We start from the raw sequence: 19358 nt of genomic DNA, 5'->3' as shown, positions 1-19358 counted from the left end.
AAATGGTCTCCAGAATAGTGTTTAACATGTTACTGCCAAAAAGTCACAAGCTGGGAATTAGGAACAGACACAGTTTAGAAATCTTCTCATCTATAACTGTTGGGTGGTCTGGGTTGCACTATTATTAATTTTATTAGAAATATTATGAACACTTGAAAACCAAGACCCTTGCATGATACCAGCATCAAAGAAAACAGTTCCCTTAACTCAGAAATTAATTTGACAAGCTCTTGCCCTCCTGTTTTTTAGCAAACAGTGATTCATTCTTATCTGTGGATGATGTAGAAATTTAAATGGCTTGGGTAGTTTCATATTTGTGCAACTGTATACTCAGACATTGGCTCACCTTAAAGGCTGAGTTTGCCTCTGAAAGGAAAAAAAATAACAAAACACATAAATCAGTCTTATTCGCAGTGTTTGATTTGTTTGAATAAGAATCTATTTGCATCTACAAAGATGTTTCTTTCTAGAATATTCGAGCACAGTATTTATTCCCTTTTCCGTAATATCCCTGCAGGGTTTTAGCTGTTCAAAACAAAATTATATTCCTCGCTCTGTTTTTTTTAAGGTTGTCCTCTTTTACATTAGTTAATTTTTCTGTGCAACTATATGTTGACATTTCCTCCTGAGTTACTTTGGAGAACAAAGACACTATTTTATTTACTAATTAGGGTAAACTTGCACAGCCTTCATTCCAACTGAGGATGCCATGGCTTCCAGAGATGAAAAACTCACTCTCTGTATCCAGGTTACTTAAAACATTTAATCTGTTTTGAGAACAACATGTGGTTGCCGGTTGTGGTAATGCCACGTTTATTCACATGAAACGCCTGTGAGTCTCTGGTGAGAGAGAGTCTTTGTGGACAAGCACACCCTAATAAAAGCCTTTTCTATCTCGTTGCTATATTCCAGGTCCTCCAATAACTACAATCAAAACTCTAAACAAAGACTCTCACATCTAATTTCTAAATCAAAAATTTTAGGCTGGGCACAGTGGCTCACACCTCCCAGCACTTTGGGAGGCAGAAGCAAGGCAGATCCCTTGAGCCCAGGAGTTTAAGACCAGCCTGGACAACATACTGAAACCCTGTCTCTACAAAAAATTAGGGTGTAGTAGCATGTGCCTATAGTCCCAGCTACTTGGGAGGCTGCAGTGGGAGGATCCATTGAGCCAGGGAGGCAGATGTTGCCGTGAGTCAAGAATGTACCTCTGTTCTCCAGCCTAGGTGACAGAGCAGAGCCTCAGCTTCTTCTCCCACCAAAAAATTTATAACACCTTTCTTATCAGTTGATTTCAAGGAATATATAGTGCTACAAATTTTATCTCTACAGGTTTTAGAATAATGCTAGATTTCTGGGGCCTTATGTATATTTTTACTTCTTTTTACCAAGTTTCTTCCTTCATGCTCTGTGATCTAACATTTTTTTTTTCCTTTTTGTGTACCTCTATACAGGATCCCAAAATCTTGGCTGCTCTTGAAGCTGTGGGAAAATCAGAAAATGATCTGGAAGGGCGGATAGTTTGTGTCTGCAGTGGCACAGATCTAGTGAACATTAGCTTTACCTACATGGTGGCTGAAAATCCAGAAGTAACTAAGGTAGCATCAGTTCAATGGCCTCCCACTCTTCCCCCCATATGTATATATGTTGTGTGTTTAATTTTATGTGTGCTATATTTTTATATATGTTCTTAAATTGTATGATCATTTAAAAGTTAGCATTGCTTTCCTAACATGTTTCTGTAGAAAATCAGCAAGCACAATACCCTTTTAGCATGTCACTCTTGTGGGCCAACAACCCAAATACCTACTGTGATATGTTGTAGGGAAAACTAGTCCAGCACTTCTCCAACTTGAGTGTGTACCAGAATCCCATGGGCTCTTGTGAAAATGCAGATTCTGATTCAATAGGTCTGAGGCGGGGACAAGATCCTCCTTTTCTAACAAGTTCCCAAGTGACCTGGATGCTGTTCATCTGATGACTGCAGTTTGAGTAACAAAGGTCTAGGCCAGTACCACCCAGTAGAAATGCAATGTGAGCGACATATATAATTTAAACTTTTCTTGTAGCCATGTTTTAAAAGTAAAAAGATACAGGTGAAATTAATTTTAATAAAATATTTTATTTAACCCAATAGACCTAATATATTGTCATTTTAATAGGACATTAATATAAAAATTTATTAGTGACATATTTTACATTCTTTTGCTCATACTAAGTCTTGAAATCTGATGTGTATTTTCAAATCAGACCAAGCACATTTTAGGTGTTCAATAGCTGCATATGGCTAACAGCCACCATATTGGGCAGTGCAGGTCTGGATGGTTAGGAAACCCAAACTCCCCCTCCCAATAAGTTGTTAAAATATTGGGTTAAGGTCCGTCTTTTAATACCATATTCAACATACCATTGCCCTGGCAAGTGAGTCTCAAAGAGACTTCTCAAAGGAATAGAAAGCCTCTTAAATATTTTTTCTGTGAATAATGTGTTTACAGGGTGATTTTACCTCTGTACAGAGCTCCCATTATCTTTCTGTAGTGTGTGTGAAAAGGACTGAGCCTTTACTTGCCATGGCAGAGACACAGGTCTAGGGGAATGGGGAGGCATTTTATCTTCTCATTAATTCTGTAAGGGGAAACTCAGTGTAAGTTGATGAGAGAGAATTCCTACAAGTGGAAACTCAGTGTAGACTGAATTTCTAATATCATTAGAAATATTGAATTTTAGAGCTAAAAGGAAATGTACAGGGAAGGTCATTTGAGGACACTGAGATTTCAAAACTTAACCCTGAATCCAGAGATAATTTACGGCAGAATTGAGTTCTGCTGACCCCTAAACCATCAAAACTCCATTACACTCACTCACAAACTATGGTCCTCATTCCAGTACAGACCCCTCCTGGGAGCTTTTACACATTTGAGTCTCAGGCCCACCCAAATGTACTGATCCTGAATCTTCATTTTTGACAAGATGCTCCAGGTGACTCAGATATGTGGTAAAGTTTAGGAACTCCTGACTTGTAGCTTTGGAAGTAGAAATGGTTGCTCCAGATCACGTAAGAGTGTTTTTATCATGGCGTTTTGTGCTGTTGTTTAGGTCACCTCACTCACTTCAGGAGAACAGATTTTGCAGTGCCTTCAAGTTCTTTTATTACTCCACTCAGATCAACACCTTCTTTAATTACCAATTCATATAACAAGAAACAGGATGATGCAGTATGAGCTCAAGTATTGGGGCTTTGGGGCCACATTGCCTGGGTTCAAATCCTTGCTCATCCTCTTCCCAGCTATGTGAAGCGCAGATGTACCACTCACCTCTCTGTGCCTCGTTTTCTTCATCTCTAAGATGGGAACAGTACCAGAATATTGGCTCTTAGGATGATTGTGAGGCTTACATGAGTTATTACATGGGATATGTAAGTTATTACTTTGTAACTTACATGAGTTATTATATGGGATATACAAAGTTATATTATTACTTTGTGTACTGCCTTTCTTATTGAAAGCCTTCAATATGTGTTACCTGTTAGGATGACAGAGGCACAGAATTTTAGAGTTGGAAATGGACCTTAGGAAGGGCGTCTCACCTCATTTTTCAGATGAGAAAAATGAAGCCAGAGAGGTAAAGGAACTCTGAGACCACACAGCAAGCCAGGCCAGAGTCCATCCTAAAACCAGTTCTTCTCATGCCCTATAAGCTGCAGCCTACTTCACCCTATGCCCTGAGCAAATACAGTCCTGGGGAGATGGCTCAAATCAGTAAATCCCATAATGTTTCTGCTTTGTATAATTTGGTTGCTGGTAGTCTTGGCCCATTTTTAAGAACCATGTTTTGAAAGATACTCTTGAGTAAATAGTGGATATGTACAGTTGACCCTTGAACAGTGTGGGAGTTAGGGGTGCCATACCCCTGTGCAGTCAAAAATCCATGTGTAACTTTTGACTCCCCCAAAACGTAATCGCCTACTGTTAACTGAATGCCTTACTGATAGTATCAACAGTCAGTTTACATTTATTTTGTGTGATATATGTATTATTTATTATATTCTTACAATAAAGTAAGCTAGAGAAAAGCAAATGTTAATAAGAAAATCATAAAGAAGAAAAAATATATTTACTATTCCTGAAGTGGAATTGGATCGTCATAAAAATCCTTATCGTCATCATCTTCACATTGAGTTAGTGGAGGAGGAAGAAGAGAAAGAGGTTGGACTTGGTGTCTCAAGGGTGCCAGAGGTGGAAGAGGTAGAGGAGGCAGAAGTAGTCAGGAGAGGCAGGCACATTTAATGTAACTTTTACTGAAAAGAAATCCATGTATAAGTGGGCCCACACAGTTCAGACCCATGTGATTCTATGACCAGTGGTATACGTTTGAGGGTTGGGGGTAGGGGGATGTATATATACTTTAAAACAAGATTTGAAGGTTTTCTCCTAGTATCATTTCCACTGAAATTTAAGAGTAGCTAGCCATACAAGAACTAAAAAATAATTCTGTATTGGATTTTTAATTCAAACTCAATATTATTTGAGCCTGCTCTTACTGAAGAAAGTGAGTGTTTTAGCTTCTGGTAACTATTACATTGAATTTCATTAATAGTATAATATATAAATAAATACAAGTCTCATTGTCTAAACTGGACAGTACATAAGTATTACAGTGTGACTTTTTGGTTGACTGACACTTGGAGAAAATAGTGAGTACATTTTCTCACCAAATACACATGTATGTGGATACTCTTGCCCACTTCATTATCTCAAAACTTAACTGTATTTACCACCTCCAGCGTTGACATTTTCTCCATCACCACCATTTTATTTCTGTTCCTTTATATGTGTTTCTATTCCTAACAGGACACACAAGCCATCAAAGTGAAAGGCTTTATATGAAATACACACAGATATAATTACCTCAGTTCAAAATGATGGCAGGATACATAAATCAAATTGGGTCAATGAGAAATGTAGAGATCTCCCAGTGTACGTGAAATAGTGTTTGTGACTCAGTGAGTGATACTACTCAAACGTGGCTATAGCTTAGGATCCTAGAATCAGGGGGCCATGAAATATGCTAACAGTGCTCTTAGCCCATGCAATGAGAAGCTGCATTCCTGGTCGCAAAAGTCAATTCGAGCAAGTAATCATTTTTTAAAATTAATTCTTATATACATTAAACACTGTAACTTGAAGCACACAAATGTTGTTCTGTTGTTGGCTAATCTTTTAATGTTAGGGACAAGCCTTTTCATTAATTATGAGTCTGTTGAGTGGGTCTTGTGGTTTCTTTTGTTTGTCTGTTTCCCTATACTTTACTCCAAATGCCTTAGATAGCCAGTTTGGTTTCTTGAAAGTGGACCTGAGACTAAGGACACTCGTTGGGCAGAGTGCAATGGAACATAAAATCCTACAGTTCTGTGACTTTTTTCCCCAATCTTTTAGTTATCTTGTCTACACAGAGTTTGAGAACAGTATTTTTAGCAACTTGCCTTTAAAGAAATCTTCCAAAAATATCCAACTAGAGAAACGACAATCTCTTTCTCGCTACAAGCTTGTACCATTGGTTTATGTAATATTTATGACAACTGACAATAAATAGGTTTGAAAACAAATATAAGTAACTCATGGTAGGCATGTAAGGTGAGAGCAAAGGAGTGCAAAATATTGGAAAGTGGCTTGCTGACTGGGAGAATTCAGCTCTCCCTGGGCACACTGCATTTTGCTTAACTTATGAACACCCAATGAATCTTGGTCTGACCAGTGAGATATAAGTTAAGTGAGTTCTAGTACAGAACTTGCTTATGAGTACCCTATGAGATTCATGAGTCTTTTTCAAATTCCTCGTCTCTTATTACACTTAAGATATGACCATTCTGAATAATTCACTTAACCCAACATTTAATTTATGCAAAGGGGTCAATTTTGAACTTAAGTGTCTTTTATACCAAGGATTGCATTCCAGGTGGTGGAAGCTTTCCTGACTTTCAGCAAGCCATTTTCCCTTCTTTGTTCTTCTACTTCTCAAAGTGGGTCTCTGGTAGTTTTTTTTGTTGTTGTTGTTTGTTTGTTTGTTTGTTTTAATTCAAGTAGGTGTTTTAAGAGTCAATAAAATATTATCTGAAATCTGAGTTTCTCAGAGTTGGATTTTAAATAAATACAAAATACTTTCCAGTACATATGACTCTGAAAGTATAATTGTGCTTTTTTCAATAAAAGATAACAGCATTGTAAAAGACACCTCGGTAGCTTAGCTTGTTTTTCCTTCAGCTGCTCTCTCTGCTTAGAGAATAAATAAGCTTACCTTGCCACTCTTATAGAGGAGATTTGAGCTCAGTTCTATATACCTTTCTCCTCTACCCGTAAGTCCCAAATCAAAGCTTTCAACTCTTCTCAGGTGCTTCTCCCACAGTCATTTTCATCTCAACAGAAGTCCTCTCAGTTGCAGAGACGATGAACACCTTCCTCTTACGTCCTATGCTAGCCTGTTCACAAATACTGTTTGCTGTACTCTCAGCAGGTATCCAGAATCCAGCTGCTCCTCACCAGCATCATCACGACACAGTGGTCCAGGCCAATATCATTTCTCCTCTGTTGTGCTCCAAGAGGTGTCTAACTGGTCTCTTTTCCTTTGCCTTGCCCATTTTATTCTAGCCTCAAAACAGCAGCTGGAGAGATGTTTTTAAAATATAATTCAGATCGCATTATTCCACTGCTCAGAACCCTCCAAGGCCCTGCTAGATATCATCCCTACTTCCCTTCCCTTTTCTACCTTAATCCTCTCTTTCCTCCTTTGCATTTTCTTCCAGCCTCTGGGACTTGGCATTTGCTGTTCCTTCTGCCTGGATCACGCTCTTTCCCAGTTACACACAGAGCTTTCTCCCCTACAGTCCTCATGTCTCTGCTGGAAAATTGCCTTTACAGGAGCACCCCATGTCACCAGCCTTCAGCATTTCCTCACTCCTTTTCCTGCTTTATGTTTCTTCTTAGAACTACTTACATACCATAATATCCATTTGTTCATTTATTTTCTTCCTCTGTTTGCAGGACAGCACTATTCTGTTCACTGCGGTATCCACAACATCTAGAACTGTCAGTACCCAAAACTTAGTGAGTGCTCAATAAATAACTGTTCTATTGAGGTATTTATGTTGACTAAATAAATTCTAACCCAGGTGATAAAGATGTATAATTCTTAATGTTGTACACATTGAGTTTGTAAAGTTCAGTTGTAAAAACAGCTAGGAAAATGATCCTTTGACAAGAAGACAGAAAAATGTGATTCAATGATAGTCTAAAGGGAACACGAAAATCTGGGATCCCGTGTGTTATTTTTAGAGTCACATTTCAGGATGTAATACGACTGCTGCTAAGAATCCATGACAAGACTGGAGGTTTTGACCCTGGTGTCCTGGCCTCTTTCCAGTTTGGATCATTATATCCTGCTTACCTAAATCCTTCCTGCCGTTACAGTTAGAAAATTTGGCTTTTATTTCCTCTCCTGAACAACCTTCTGTTAAAAAGTATTACTAACAAATTGCCATATTTACCCCAAACCTAGTATGCCTTTTGATGTCATAGGTGAGTCTTATATGGCATGCGGCTTAAAACACTTAATAAATGCAGCCTACTAAAAAAAAAAAAAAATTTACCAGGGTGTGGTGGGTGCCTATAAGCTCAGCTACTTTGGAGGCTGAGGTAGGATAATTGCTTGAACCCAGGAGGCGGAGGTTGCAGTGAGCCGAGATCGCACCACTGCACTACAGTCTAGGGGACAAGAATGAAACTCCATCTTAAAAAAAATAAATGCGGCCAAATGAAGGTATTTTCCCATTTTTTTCTAAACTGTAATGAAGCTCTTTTTTTTTTTTTTTTTTTCCTGGAATCACTCATCTTTTTGCTCATTGCTTTACAAGAAACTATACAAATAATTTAATACTGAGCATTATGATAACTTCATTAGAAAAGCAACTTTAGTTCCTCTCATGTTTTCTTTCTTCTTTCTTTTTTTTTTTTCACTCAGAATACAACTAGCTTGGAAGGATTTTGGTGTCTAGCAAGTTGAAGGCAGTTCAGATGTCTTTCATTAAGTTACAGCTGGCACTGCACAGCAAACTGAAATCACAGCGTCACTAGACATAAGATAGAAACGCAGCCCTCATTTAACATCGCCATAAATAAGTCTGTTATTTTATACCAAGCTGAATTTTCCTTTGATTACAAAAAATAAGCTGTTATTACGAGGTTCAAAATGCAAAGATTGGGATTGAGTTTAGACGAGACTGCTCATTATACTTTATGCAGGTTTGTAAATATTTGGCAAACTTCATAAGTCATCAAATAAGCATGTGAATAACTACTATAGAAATTAAATTACAAAAATATTACGTATTCTCTTGTATACAAAAAGATAAAGTCAGGTCATTTATTACCAGTAATAAAATATTATTTTAACAAATTGGGCTGAATGTCAAAATTGCTTTGTTAAACTTGCATTATGTTGAGTGGAAGGCTTACTGCAATGGTTCCAGGAGAAGGAATTTATTCTTTGTTTCACTGAAAAAAAATTGAGTCGCTATTTAAATTGAGTCCTACTGGCTTTGCTAACATCCTGCAAAGCCTCCAAGCCCTGCAACAAGCTCCTCTACTGATATTCAACCACAGCACTACCCCAAGGGATCAGATTAAAGGCTTCAGCCCCATCTGAAGATGAAAATAGCCTTCCTAGAAATGCTATTGCATTTCTTAAAATTCACTTTTAATTGTACTATATAGGCCAGTGGCTCTCAAAGTGTGGTCTCTAGACCAGCAGCTCCAGCAATACCTGAGAACTTATTAAATAAGCAGATTCCCAGGCCCTGCCCCACCCTACTGAATCAGAAACCTGGGATTTTACCAGTCTTCCAGGTGATTCTGATGCACACTCAAGTTTGGGAATTACTGTTACACAGAAAAGCTCAATCATTAGCATTTATATTCTGCTTTTCTTGCAGAGGCCTTGAAGAACTTACATTAACTTAGTGGTCTGCTGCCCATGTTCAACTGAGCTGTTGCCTGGTGAATATTAAAGCAGCTAACTTATAAATCTGAACTGCCTGTTGATCACCCAAACCCTAGTATACTAATAAAAGTTTCTTCACCGCATTGCCTCGACAGTTTTGAGGCTCAAGTGTGGGATTGAGTGTGTATTTTTGTGTGTGTTTTTTTTTTTCATGTTTCCAGGACTGAAAGTTGACATTTTCTTGTTAATTGTTTCTCTTTAAGCTCTTCTGAGTTCATTGAAAACAAATCAATGAGAGGGGGGCATTAAGAAGCTTTCCACAGTGCAGAGCTGTGAATCAGAGCAAATAACTGAGTGCATATTCTTAAATTTAAATGCTTCATCCCACCTAAGAGTTTTCTTTTTGCCAAACAAAAATAATGGGTTTTATTGTCATTTCTATTGCTGGGGTGAATTTATGGACCATCAATCTCTGCCTTACATGGGCTGTGGTCATCAGAGAATCTGTGGAGCTGGTGAAATCAGTCTTCTGGGGCCTCCCATGACCATCTTTTCCCTCTATGGCTACTTCTTCCTTGCCCTCTCTGCTCCATTTGCTCCTGCAAGACCATCTATCCTAGTAGCTGCTACCTCAGTGTCTCATCCATTATGGCTCTCTCTGAACTCTGAATTATTTATTTGTACATTACCAAATAAGTTATTTGTGCAATAGTTCCTTTAGACCAGATTTTGTGAACTCGGATGCCTGCGGGAGCCAGGGAGATGATGAGAATAGCTGAAAAAGTGTCAGGCAAAGACAAATATGGGGGAGTGTGGCCTTTAGCAAGTTGGAGTGCACATATGCTGTTGCGGGGGGAGACATCCACTTCCAAGTAGTTTTCCAACTACAAAAACATGGGCCTGAGGTTTCTAGATTGTTGTTTTCGTGTCCATTTAATACTGAATGTGTGGATTTTTTTACGTGAAATCTCTTGATATTAAAAGTTGATAACTCATTTTTTTTAAACATTGTGCAAAATAACAAACATGTCTGTGGATCATTTAGAACTCTAGCTAGACATCAGGCAGCATGTAGCATTAACACAGTTGCACTAAAGTGAATGCTAATATTGACTTAATGTGTTCACCTTAACGGCATTTTAAATGAAAGAGACCTGGTTTTTTCCTTGATTTCTTCATTCAGCTATTCATCCAATAATTATTTTTTGATGAAACAGAAACTTGGGTAAATTATTTCAATTATATTAGTCTTTTTAACCTTTATTTGTAAAAGAAGGAATTGTACCCTGTGTCCTTTGAAGTCATTTTCTCTTATAAGACTTAAGGAAGGACCCTCTTTGCAAAATAAAGTGTCTCAGGAGCCAAGGATGATCCAGGGTGGCTACTTTGACAGGACACTTGTATACACATGGAACTCCTTAGATAAGCTTAACCTGGACCATATCCCCATGACACCAGGAGTCAGCTACTAGGATAGGAGGCTCTATGGTTGGAGAGGTGAGGGAATAGAAGTCATTCCAGGTACTTCCTGTGCACATTAAAGGTTGAAGGATCCTCAGATAGAATGCAAGAAAACCAGTTTTCTTGGCTTCAGTCAGCTGTACAAGAAGGAAAAACCTGAGAAACATTTAATGTGGAGTCTAGAGGTATTTGTTCTTGGGTAGAGAAGCTAAAATAGAGACCAGATTCTAAGTCTAATTAACTGTGAGTATGATGATACAGCTAATCAGAAATTGAGGGCCTGGTTACTTAGGGTCAGGGGGAAAAAGGAACAATGAATTTATTTAAAATTTGTTCTCTGAGGAATCTGTTAGTTGCATGACCTGCTATGCGTGATGCAATAGGATGGAGATCATACACTACTTAGGAAACTCAGGGGCTTGTCTACGGGGCCAGCCCTGTCTTCTCTGTCTCTGTGGTATACATCTCTAAGCCTCTGACATCCTGAAAAGGTCTGTATTTGTTTTTGTTTTTTCTTTGAAACCTCCTACTTTCATAAGGAATTAAATGTGGATTTTTAGCTGTCATTTTTCTTAGTGCTGGACTGACTTAAATACTCCCTGTCAAAATGCTTCTTCAGGAATATGCAGCTGAAGCTAGAGGAGGTTTGCTGCTGTTTTCAGGGAATTTTGTCACCCGCATCAGTGAAGTGGTTGCCTTGAAGGATGAAAAAGAAGCCTCAAGGCTTCGCTTAGCTCCCAGGTTGTCTGAAAACTACACTGACCATGTTGACAAGGTCATTTAAACATTTGCATGGACGGTGTGTTTTTATACTGTTGACTGGTATTTCCTGAATGCTAATGGAATGTTGCTCGTGGTAGAGGATGTAGTTGCACTGCATTCTACATAGAAAGTACAGGATAGTAAAAAAGAAAAAAGAAAGAAACTAAAAATCCCCTAGAGTGCATTCTCCCTTCTGTGTCTTTTCTTAATTCAAGTGAAATTTGCATAACATAAAATTAACCATTTTAAAGTGAACAATTCTGTGCCATTTAATACATTCACAATATTGAGCAAGCACCACTTTTACGTACTTTCAAAACATTTTCATCACCCCCGAAGGAAACTCCATGCCCAATAAGCGGTCCCCTCTCCCCACAGTGCTGGCAACCACTCTAATGAGTCATTTTAATCCACACACAATTTCCTTTTTATAAGCAGTTGGACTCATGCTGTTTAATATACTGCATTTTATTATTTAACATTTTTATTATATGCGTTTTCCTGGCTAAATTAAAACCTTTTCTTTGGTAACTGTAAATCCCCATGATCCGTGAGGTAGATTTTCATGGGCGCTAAGTTCTTGCTGTTTTAGAAACCTTCCAGCCCTCTTGACACTTGTGTTTGGAATGCTGTGCTCTTCATGGGGCACAGAGTTTTCATTGCTGGAGCCTTTCTCACCACTGCATTTCATGAACTTGACAGGTTTCATAAGAAGAGACTCTAGGCCCCGCCCAGAGGAGCTCATTTTGTCCTAGTTGCAAGTGTTATCAAATGACTCCACCAAGGGAATGCAAAATGAATTACTCTAATTGCACCAGAAGCATAACGTGAAGTGTATATTTCACCTTTTGGCCCCTGGGAGAGAAAAATGTCACTGACTTTAAATTGCTTTTTCATTTTCCACGTAGCTCCAGTTTCCAGGGCTAGCAAAAACTGCCATTGGGAACATAATGTATGCTAACATGGGCCTACATGTATTTGTATGTTTTCTCATCTGTGTGGCATAATTCAGAATTGATTGTTTGGAGAGGTGGGTGGAATCCCTTATATTAGATGAGAATTTGTTTCCTCCAAGCTCTATGATCTGGACCAAGTAATTTAATATCATAATCAGGGGATGGCAGGTGCAGGCCGTGGTCTGAACACAGCCCTTAGCCTGGTCCTGTGAACTAAGAATGGCTTTTACATTTTTGAAGGGTTGTTTAAAAAAAAAAAAAAAAAAAAAAAAAAAAAGGAAAACTAAACAACAGAGAACCATATGTGGCCCCAAAGCCTGAAATATTTGTTGTGTGGCTTTTAATGGAAAAGACTTGCTGACCCCTAATAATAATACTAATAATAGTAGCAGCAGCAGTGGGAAAATATATTGTGGGCCAGACACTGTTCAGAGTGCTTGGTATGTATTATCTCATTTAACTCTCACAGCAACTCTGTGGGATAGGCATTATGATTATCCTTATTTTACAAATAAAGAGATAGGCCCAGAGAGGCTGAGTAACTTGACTTTTCCAAGGCCATACGGTCAGTAAGCGGTGTTTTGAACTCAGGCAGTGGCTCTGCTCTAGCGCTCTAGATCCTGAATTCTACCACCACCCTGTGCTGCAACACACAGTTGGCTGCTTTTTCTTTTTTTTCTGAGAGAGTCTCACTCTGTCCCCCAGGCTGAAGTACAGTGGTATGTTCTCAGCTCACTGCAACCTCTGCCTCCCGGTTCAAGCTCTCATGCCTCAGCTTCCTAAGTAGCTGGGATTACAGGTGCACGCCACCACACCCGGCTAATTTTTAAGTTTTAGTAGAGACTAGTTTCACCATGTTGACCAGGAAGGTCTCGAACTTTTGGCCTCAAGTGATCTGCCCACCTCAGCCTCCCAATGTGCTGGGATTACAGGCGTGAGCCACTGTGCCCAGCCAGTTGGCTTATTTTTCTCATCTGTATAAAAACTGGGGTGGGAACAGCCCCTTTCAGCTGTAACATTGTGTGATGTTAATATACTTTTAAGGCAAATGTTTTAACATCATTATCTGTGGGAGATACAGTCATACAATAGTACTTCCTGAATTAGTGGCCTGAAGAAATGATTCCTCAAAAAAGCCCACATATAAAGAGGGGTTCCTTGGTCAGCTAAGCATGAGAAAGCCTTTAGGTTTCCTTATGGTAGTACTTTCAGAAGAAGTATTATTCTTATGTGGATCTCAGCAAGGAGGAAAGCTATTCAGCTGTTTCCTAAACTGTTTGTTTTGATGGGAGACCATTAAAATCTTTCAGAACCAGTGTGGCACTGAAGAAAAGTCAGTAAATTTTGTCATAGAGGTATTATTCAGCTCAATATTTTTCTGGAAGTATCAAAACAATGATGTAATCTAGCATTCATTTATTCCTATTTACCGTAAATATTCTATTTATTTTCCCTATTTTTCCACTTGCACTTGTCTTCACTCCCCGCCTTTTTCTGCTGTGTGTGGGGAGACTTTACCTTAAAGGATAAAGAATCAGATAATGCAACTCAAGCCCACCGATTTAGATTTTTTCATAGCTCTTATATTGAAAGTCCTATTTAGTTTATAGGATTTGATTTGCCTGAACTAAATTGGTCAATGCTGCGTAGATGAGAGTTAGACAAAGGCTTCTTGATTGATTATATTGATCTCAGACTAAGCAGGTAGGATTGTCATCAAGTTGAAATACTGTTTACTTTGGCATGACTTAATTTGCCAACATTGTCGACAGGTACATGTCAGGAAGAATGTGATGTTGGGGGTTATAAATACAGGCCATCAAATAAACAACTTTATGAACATCTTTCAATTCACCAGCTGTTTACTCATCCCAAACCAACAGAATTTTACAAATTTGACAGAGTTGAGACCAAAAGTATGCTGTCGAAAACTGGAGGTCGCTGATTGGCATGAGAGGGTGCTTCTAATTTTCTCAACATTTAAAAATCCCTCTATTCTTTTAGAGCCTTCTTTGAGGATGCCAAGTAATGTTACATGAAATAAACCAAATATCTCATTTTCTTTTTGAAAGATTTCTGGGGGTACAGGAATGTAGTTTCTCTGCGGTTTTTGAGGCACTAAAGAACATTGTATGTTGTTTATCTAAAATCAGAAGCACAAGTGAACACAGGCATTAATGTAAGTATACTCTGTATATGTATATATTTTTCCCTCCTGATCTTTTGCATGTACAGCATATTAATTGTAGTAAATATTTGGAAATAAATGCAGTTCTCTGTGACAAGATTCTATAGATCCAGTAGGACATTGCTGCACGGTATCTATTAATATATAGAAACAGGCTTAGGCAATGCAAAAATTGTCTCTTAGGAACGCTAACAAAGAAAGCCATTCGGTATGGAAGTTTGGCCTGCAGCTTCTGAGTGAGGACCAAGAACTGCACAGGTGTCCTCTTTTTTCTGGTGACTATTTAGAGGCCCTTTTTAACCTACTGGCCTAGCGTTGTCAAGATAACCAGCCAGGCTGATAGACTGTTTTGACTCTCTGGGAGTGACTAATTAATTTTGTCTAGGGATGTATAAATATTATCCTTACCCATTCAGTTCTATCTTTGAAACACAGCCACCCATACTCATAGATTGCAGCTCATTTCTTGCCTAAATACTCATTCACCATGCTCTGAGGGTGATTTAAGAAGCACATAGTACTTAATACATTTCTTCTTTCACTTTCATCAGCTGTACTCTGTAGCTTCAGACTGTGTCAAGAAAAAGAGGCCTCAGTTGCTCCCCCCACCGCTTTCAGTTCTTCTCTTTTGGAATTTGAGAACTTTATGAGGATTACTATTGACCTCCCAAGGGCTTTTGAAATTAATGTTGGGTTGTCTTTTTACTTTTAGAAGGACAAAATTCCTCTTGTATTTTAGCCACCAGTTTAAGAAGTATGTTGCTGTCAGTCATTATCACAGTCTCATTGATGCAGCGTTCCATCCAGGGTTTATCAACTGGACTTGTGTAGGATGGCAGCTTGGCTCCTTTATTATGCAGGAAGGTCTTTCCTGTCTTATCATACACTGATCTTTCTTGCCCCATGGGCATGTGGGCGTTTCCAACACTGACATTGATATCTTGTGAGACTAACATTTAGTACTTGCACTTGTCTGTCCTTGGTGGAGCCAGGAGAAATCAGCTGACATGAAAGAGATAAATTATTTACTTTTTACTTAACATGAGAACTTGGTCTGTGTTATACAAACAAACATTAGTGGTTTTGTTCTTTTTTAGTTTTAGGCTGGATTTAGTGTCCTAGATGAATACTTTTGAAAGATATAATGTTGATTTCAGTTGTCAAGTCCTGCCTGTACCATCAGTTTCTCCACTCTCCATCTCTGCCACTGGGGTTTTACAATTCCCAGGCCTCAGACCTGGGCCAAATGCCGGGGGAAAAGGACCCAGGCTTCGAGAACACTGGCCTTTAGCCTCTGGCTACTCCTGCTGCTCTGTCGGCTCTGGCCTTGGTCCTTAGGTCTGTACTGGACATTTGGTGGCCCAATTCATGTTTTGATCATGGACTCCAGTTCTAGGAAGTAAACCTCTGTCTGGTTTCTGTACGGAATCATCTAGTAAGAGTTCTCTCAAGAAGCCCAGGTCTTCCAGACCAGAACTATCTCGAGCAGGAGGACCTGTAACTTCCAACAATCTTCCTCTGGGCCAGCTCCCTGCTGCCTGATGAGATGCTAAAAATCACCAGCTCCTGAATTTCCTGTGGCTGTGAAATATCCTCTTACTCAACCTCCCAATGGCTGTCTGCATTGCTTTTATGTTGCCTGTAACTTTCTTTAAAATACTTCAACACATGCAGTGGGGTGTGTGTGAATTTTCATCCAGAACTGGGAATGAGAATTTAAAATTTTAAGTACTTACCTTAAGGGTGATTAGTTGGCATTTGAAAAATTTGAATCAAAGCCTAAAGGTCAATCATTATATATAAATTATACCTCAGTAAAATGAATTCAAAATAAAACAAGACAACCCTACTCTCCAGTGGCCACCTACACAATCTCTTAATTTTCTCTCTCATTAGCACCAGGTGCTCTGATACTCAGTTACTGGAGTGGGTGCTGCATTATAGACACCTGAAGGCTTGTTAAAATGCAGGTTAGTAGGCCCCACCCCCAAGTTGCCTGATTCTGTAGATTTGGGACAGGGCCTGAGAACGGGCACTTTTGGAAAGCTTCTACACGATGCTCAAGCTGCTGATCAAGGGAACCACACTTGAGAATCTCTGGCATAATGCAGACTGGAACTTCCTTTTCTTTGGTGGAGCTCTTCGTGGTATTCAAGATATGCAGTTTGTCTAGAAATGTATAAGCCCTGGTATCCTTGTGAGCCCAGGGCACAGGAATCTGGCAAGCCCAAATGTCTACCTGGTATCTCTTGGAAGCTTGTTAGAAATGCAGAATCTCAGTGCAGATGCCAGGCTTACTGAGTCTAACTCTATGGTTTCCAAACGCCCTCAGGTGATCCAAATACACATTAAAATTTGAGAAACACCTGCCCAAACCAAATTTAGTTCACATCATCTAGTACAATGGTCCTCAACTATACGTTCATGTTAGAATTATCTACAGTGTTTAAAAAGCAGATCTATAGTCCAAGCACATTCAAATTATTAATTAGAATCTCTAGGGTGAGACCCAGGCTTCTGAAATGTTTTATAAGTCCCCTAGGTGATTCTGATGTACCACAGCGGCTGGGAACTTCCAGTCTAGTCTCTAAGTGCTATCTGCATAATTCTTTTAACAGTGGACCAGCAGGACTCTTCCCTTTAGCCTGCCCTCAAATTTAAATACTGACAATTTAATGCCAACTAAACTTTCTCCTAATCCAAATGAAATGATTTCATTTACCATGCTTTTATAGACTCATAAGAGAAAACATGTTGGTGGTGATTTATTTACAGTCTCTGTTTTAGAATCTGAGGCACTGGCTGTATTTTGTGGCAAGCTAAAGCTCAAATGCCTTCATGAAACTAAATTTCTAGCTTAAGATGAAGGTGTAGTTGCTGCACTGAATAGCATTCATCTGGAGATTTGTGAAATGTTGTAATTTTATATCTAAGCACCTTATAAGGAATCCTGTCTTAGACAAGACTAGATCCTATGGAAATCTTTACTTGAAAAGCTTAATGCTTTGCTCCAAGTGCATGGAAATGGGTCTTATTTCCCTCAAATGCCCTTTAGGTCTTAACAGAACTGTCAGTACAAAGGAGTCAAAAGCTATATTTCAAATTATATACATTTCTGACATTATTTAAGCAGATTAAAACTAATTGTTAGAGCAATTAGGCACCTTGAAAGTAGCTACTTGAAAAATGCTGACTTTTCTTATCCTCATTCCCTTAAACAAAAACAGGCCAGGTGCAGTGGCTCACACCTATAATCCCAGCACTTTTGGAGGCCAAAGCAGGTGGATAGCTTGAGCCCAGGAGTTTGAGACCAGCCTGGGCAACATGGCAAGACCCCATCTTTACAAACAATACAAAAATTGGCTGGGTGTGATGGCACATACTTGTAGTCTTAGCTTCTGGGAGGCTGAGGTAAGAGGATCATCTGGGCCCAGGGAGGTAGAGGCAGCAGTGAGCCATGATTCTGGCCACTGCACTCCAGCCTGGGCCACAGAACAAAACCCTGTTTCAAAACAAAAATTAAAAAAAGTAAAAGAAAAAACAAAAAAAAAAAACTCCTTCGATCTAGATTTGTGAGTTGCAGATACCAAGAAGTTCTCATGTTTTGAATATTTCAGATGTTCCCTGTCGTTGATTATTCTCATAGCTGAGACATAGGAAAGATGAAAGTTGCTGCCCATAGCATCCTGCATCCTCTTGCTTCCACATACACAAAGTGTGAACTTCAATCCCCTAAAAAGGTACAGGTCAGAGTTTCCATTCTAGGGAACACATTTGTTCAGCCCAGGTTGGGTGGGACAAGAGTGGGTCTGGAATGGTGGCCATCACTGTGAGATGGGATATCCCATGTGTAGTCACTCTTGGAAACAGTGACTCCTGTAGGAAACTGCTGTGGCCTGAGTGTTTGTGCCCCACCAAAATTCATAAGCTGAAATCCTACCCTCTAAGGTGATGATGGCATTAGGGTATGGGCACTTTGGGAGGTGATTAGATTATGAGCGTGGAGGCCTCAGGAATGGAATTAGTGTCCTTATTTTTAAGAGGTACCAGATATCCCCCTTTCCCTTTCCACTGCATGAGGACACAGCTAGAAGCCACCATCTATGAACTAGAAAGCCACTACCAAATCTGATGGTGCCTTGATCTTGGATTCTCCAGCCCCCAGAACTGTGAGAAATAAATTTCTGTTGTTTATAAGCTACCTGTATTTGATATTTTGTTGCATGTCAAAGAAAGACAGAAACCAAACCCACATCTTATATGGGGCAGTGGAAGGAAACCTTTAAGTTGTTGGGGAGGGCTTCTCTTTTAGACCTATGCTTTTCAAATTCTAATGTGTGCACCGGTCACTTGGGGATCATGCTAAAATGCAGATTCTGATTCCATGGTTCTGGGATGAGACCTAGGACTCTGCATTCCTAACAAACTCCTAGATGGTGTTGATGCTGTTGGCCTAGGAGCTATTTGAGTAGTAAGGGTTTAGAACAGTGCTGCTTAAACGTGTGTGCAAAAGAAGCACATGGAAGGCTGACTAAAAGATTTCTATTTCCCATCCAAAAGACAGATTCAGCCTGGGGCTTGATAATTTGCATTTTAACAAGTTCCTGGGTGATCCTGATGCTGCTGGTCCCTGGACTATGTTTTAATAGCAAGCCTGTAGTTAACTTTTGAACAACTTAGTTAAGATGACTTCACTAGTAGCCTCTTCTGTGAAAGCAGTGAGCCAGATATCAAAAGACAAAAGAAGATGCTATTGAGTTCTTTTGGAGAAAATTACGTCACAAACTTGGAGACTGCCACAGGGTCTCTGTTCATTTTTCCTTTGACAATATGCTTCTTTAAAGACTAAATATAATTCTTCAGGCTCAAAACCTAGAGATAAGATTGAGATGAAGGAACAAGAACTGTGCCTGAAGTTGTGCTGCCTGATGAGTAACAGGACTAGTTTTTTTAGGATAACAGACCAACCTGTGCCTAGAAAAAGGTTATAAATGCTAATA

General features: G+C 39.2%; 1 protein-coding gene across 15 annotated transcripts in view; it reads left to right on the top strand.

The window, feature by feature from the left end:
• PLCB4 (phospholipase C beta 4) overlaps positions 1-19358 on the top strand; it is a 395299-nt gene that overhangs the window by 264218 nt on the left and 111723 nt on the right. For all 15 annotated transcript variants that reach the window (XM_017523965.2, XM_037736898.1, XM_017523963.2 and 12 more), the window contains one exon: positions 1455-1598. In XM_017523965.2, the coding sequence (XP_017379454.2) occupies positions 1455-1598 (144 nt within the window). The remainder of the gene's footprint in view (positions 1-1454; positions 1599-19358) is intronic.

This window comes from Cebus imitator, unplaced genomic scaffold, assembly GCF_001604975.1.
Source record: "Cebus imitator isolate Cc_AM_T3 unplaced genomic scaffold, Cebus_imitator-1.0 Scaffold31, whole genome shotgun sequence".
In the NCBI taxonomy this organism is placed as follows: Eukaryota; Metazoa; Chordata; class Mammalia; order Primates; family Cebidae; genus Cebus; species Cebus imitator.
The sequence above is the reverse complement of the archived record's forward strand: the minus strand, read 5'-3'. Positions and strand labels throughout refer to the sequence as shown.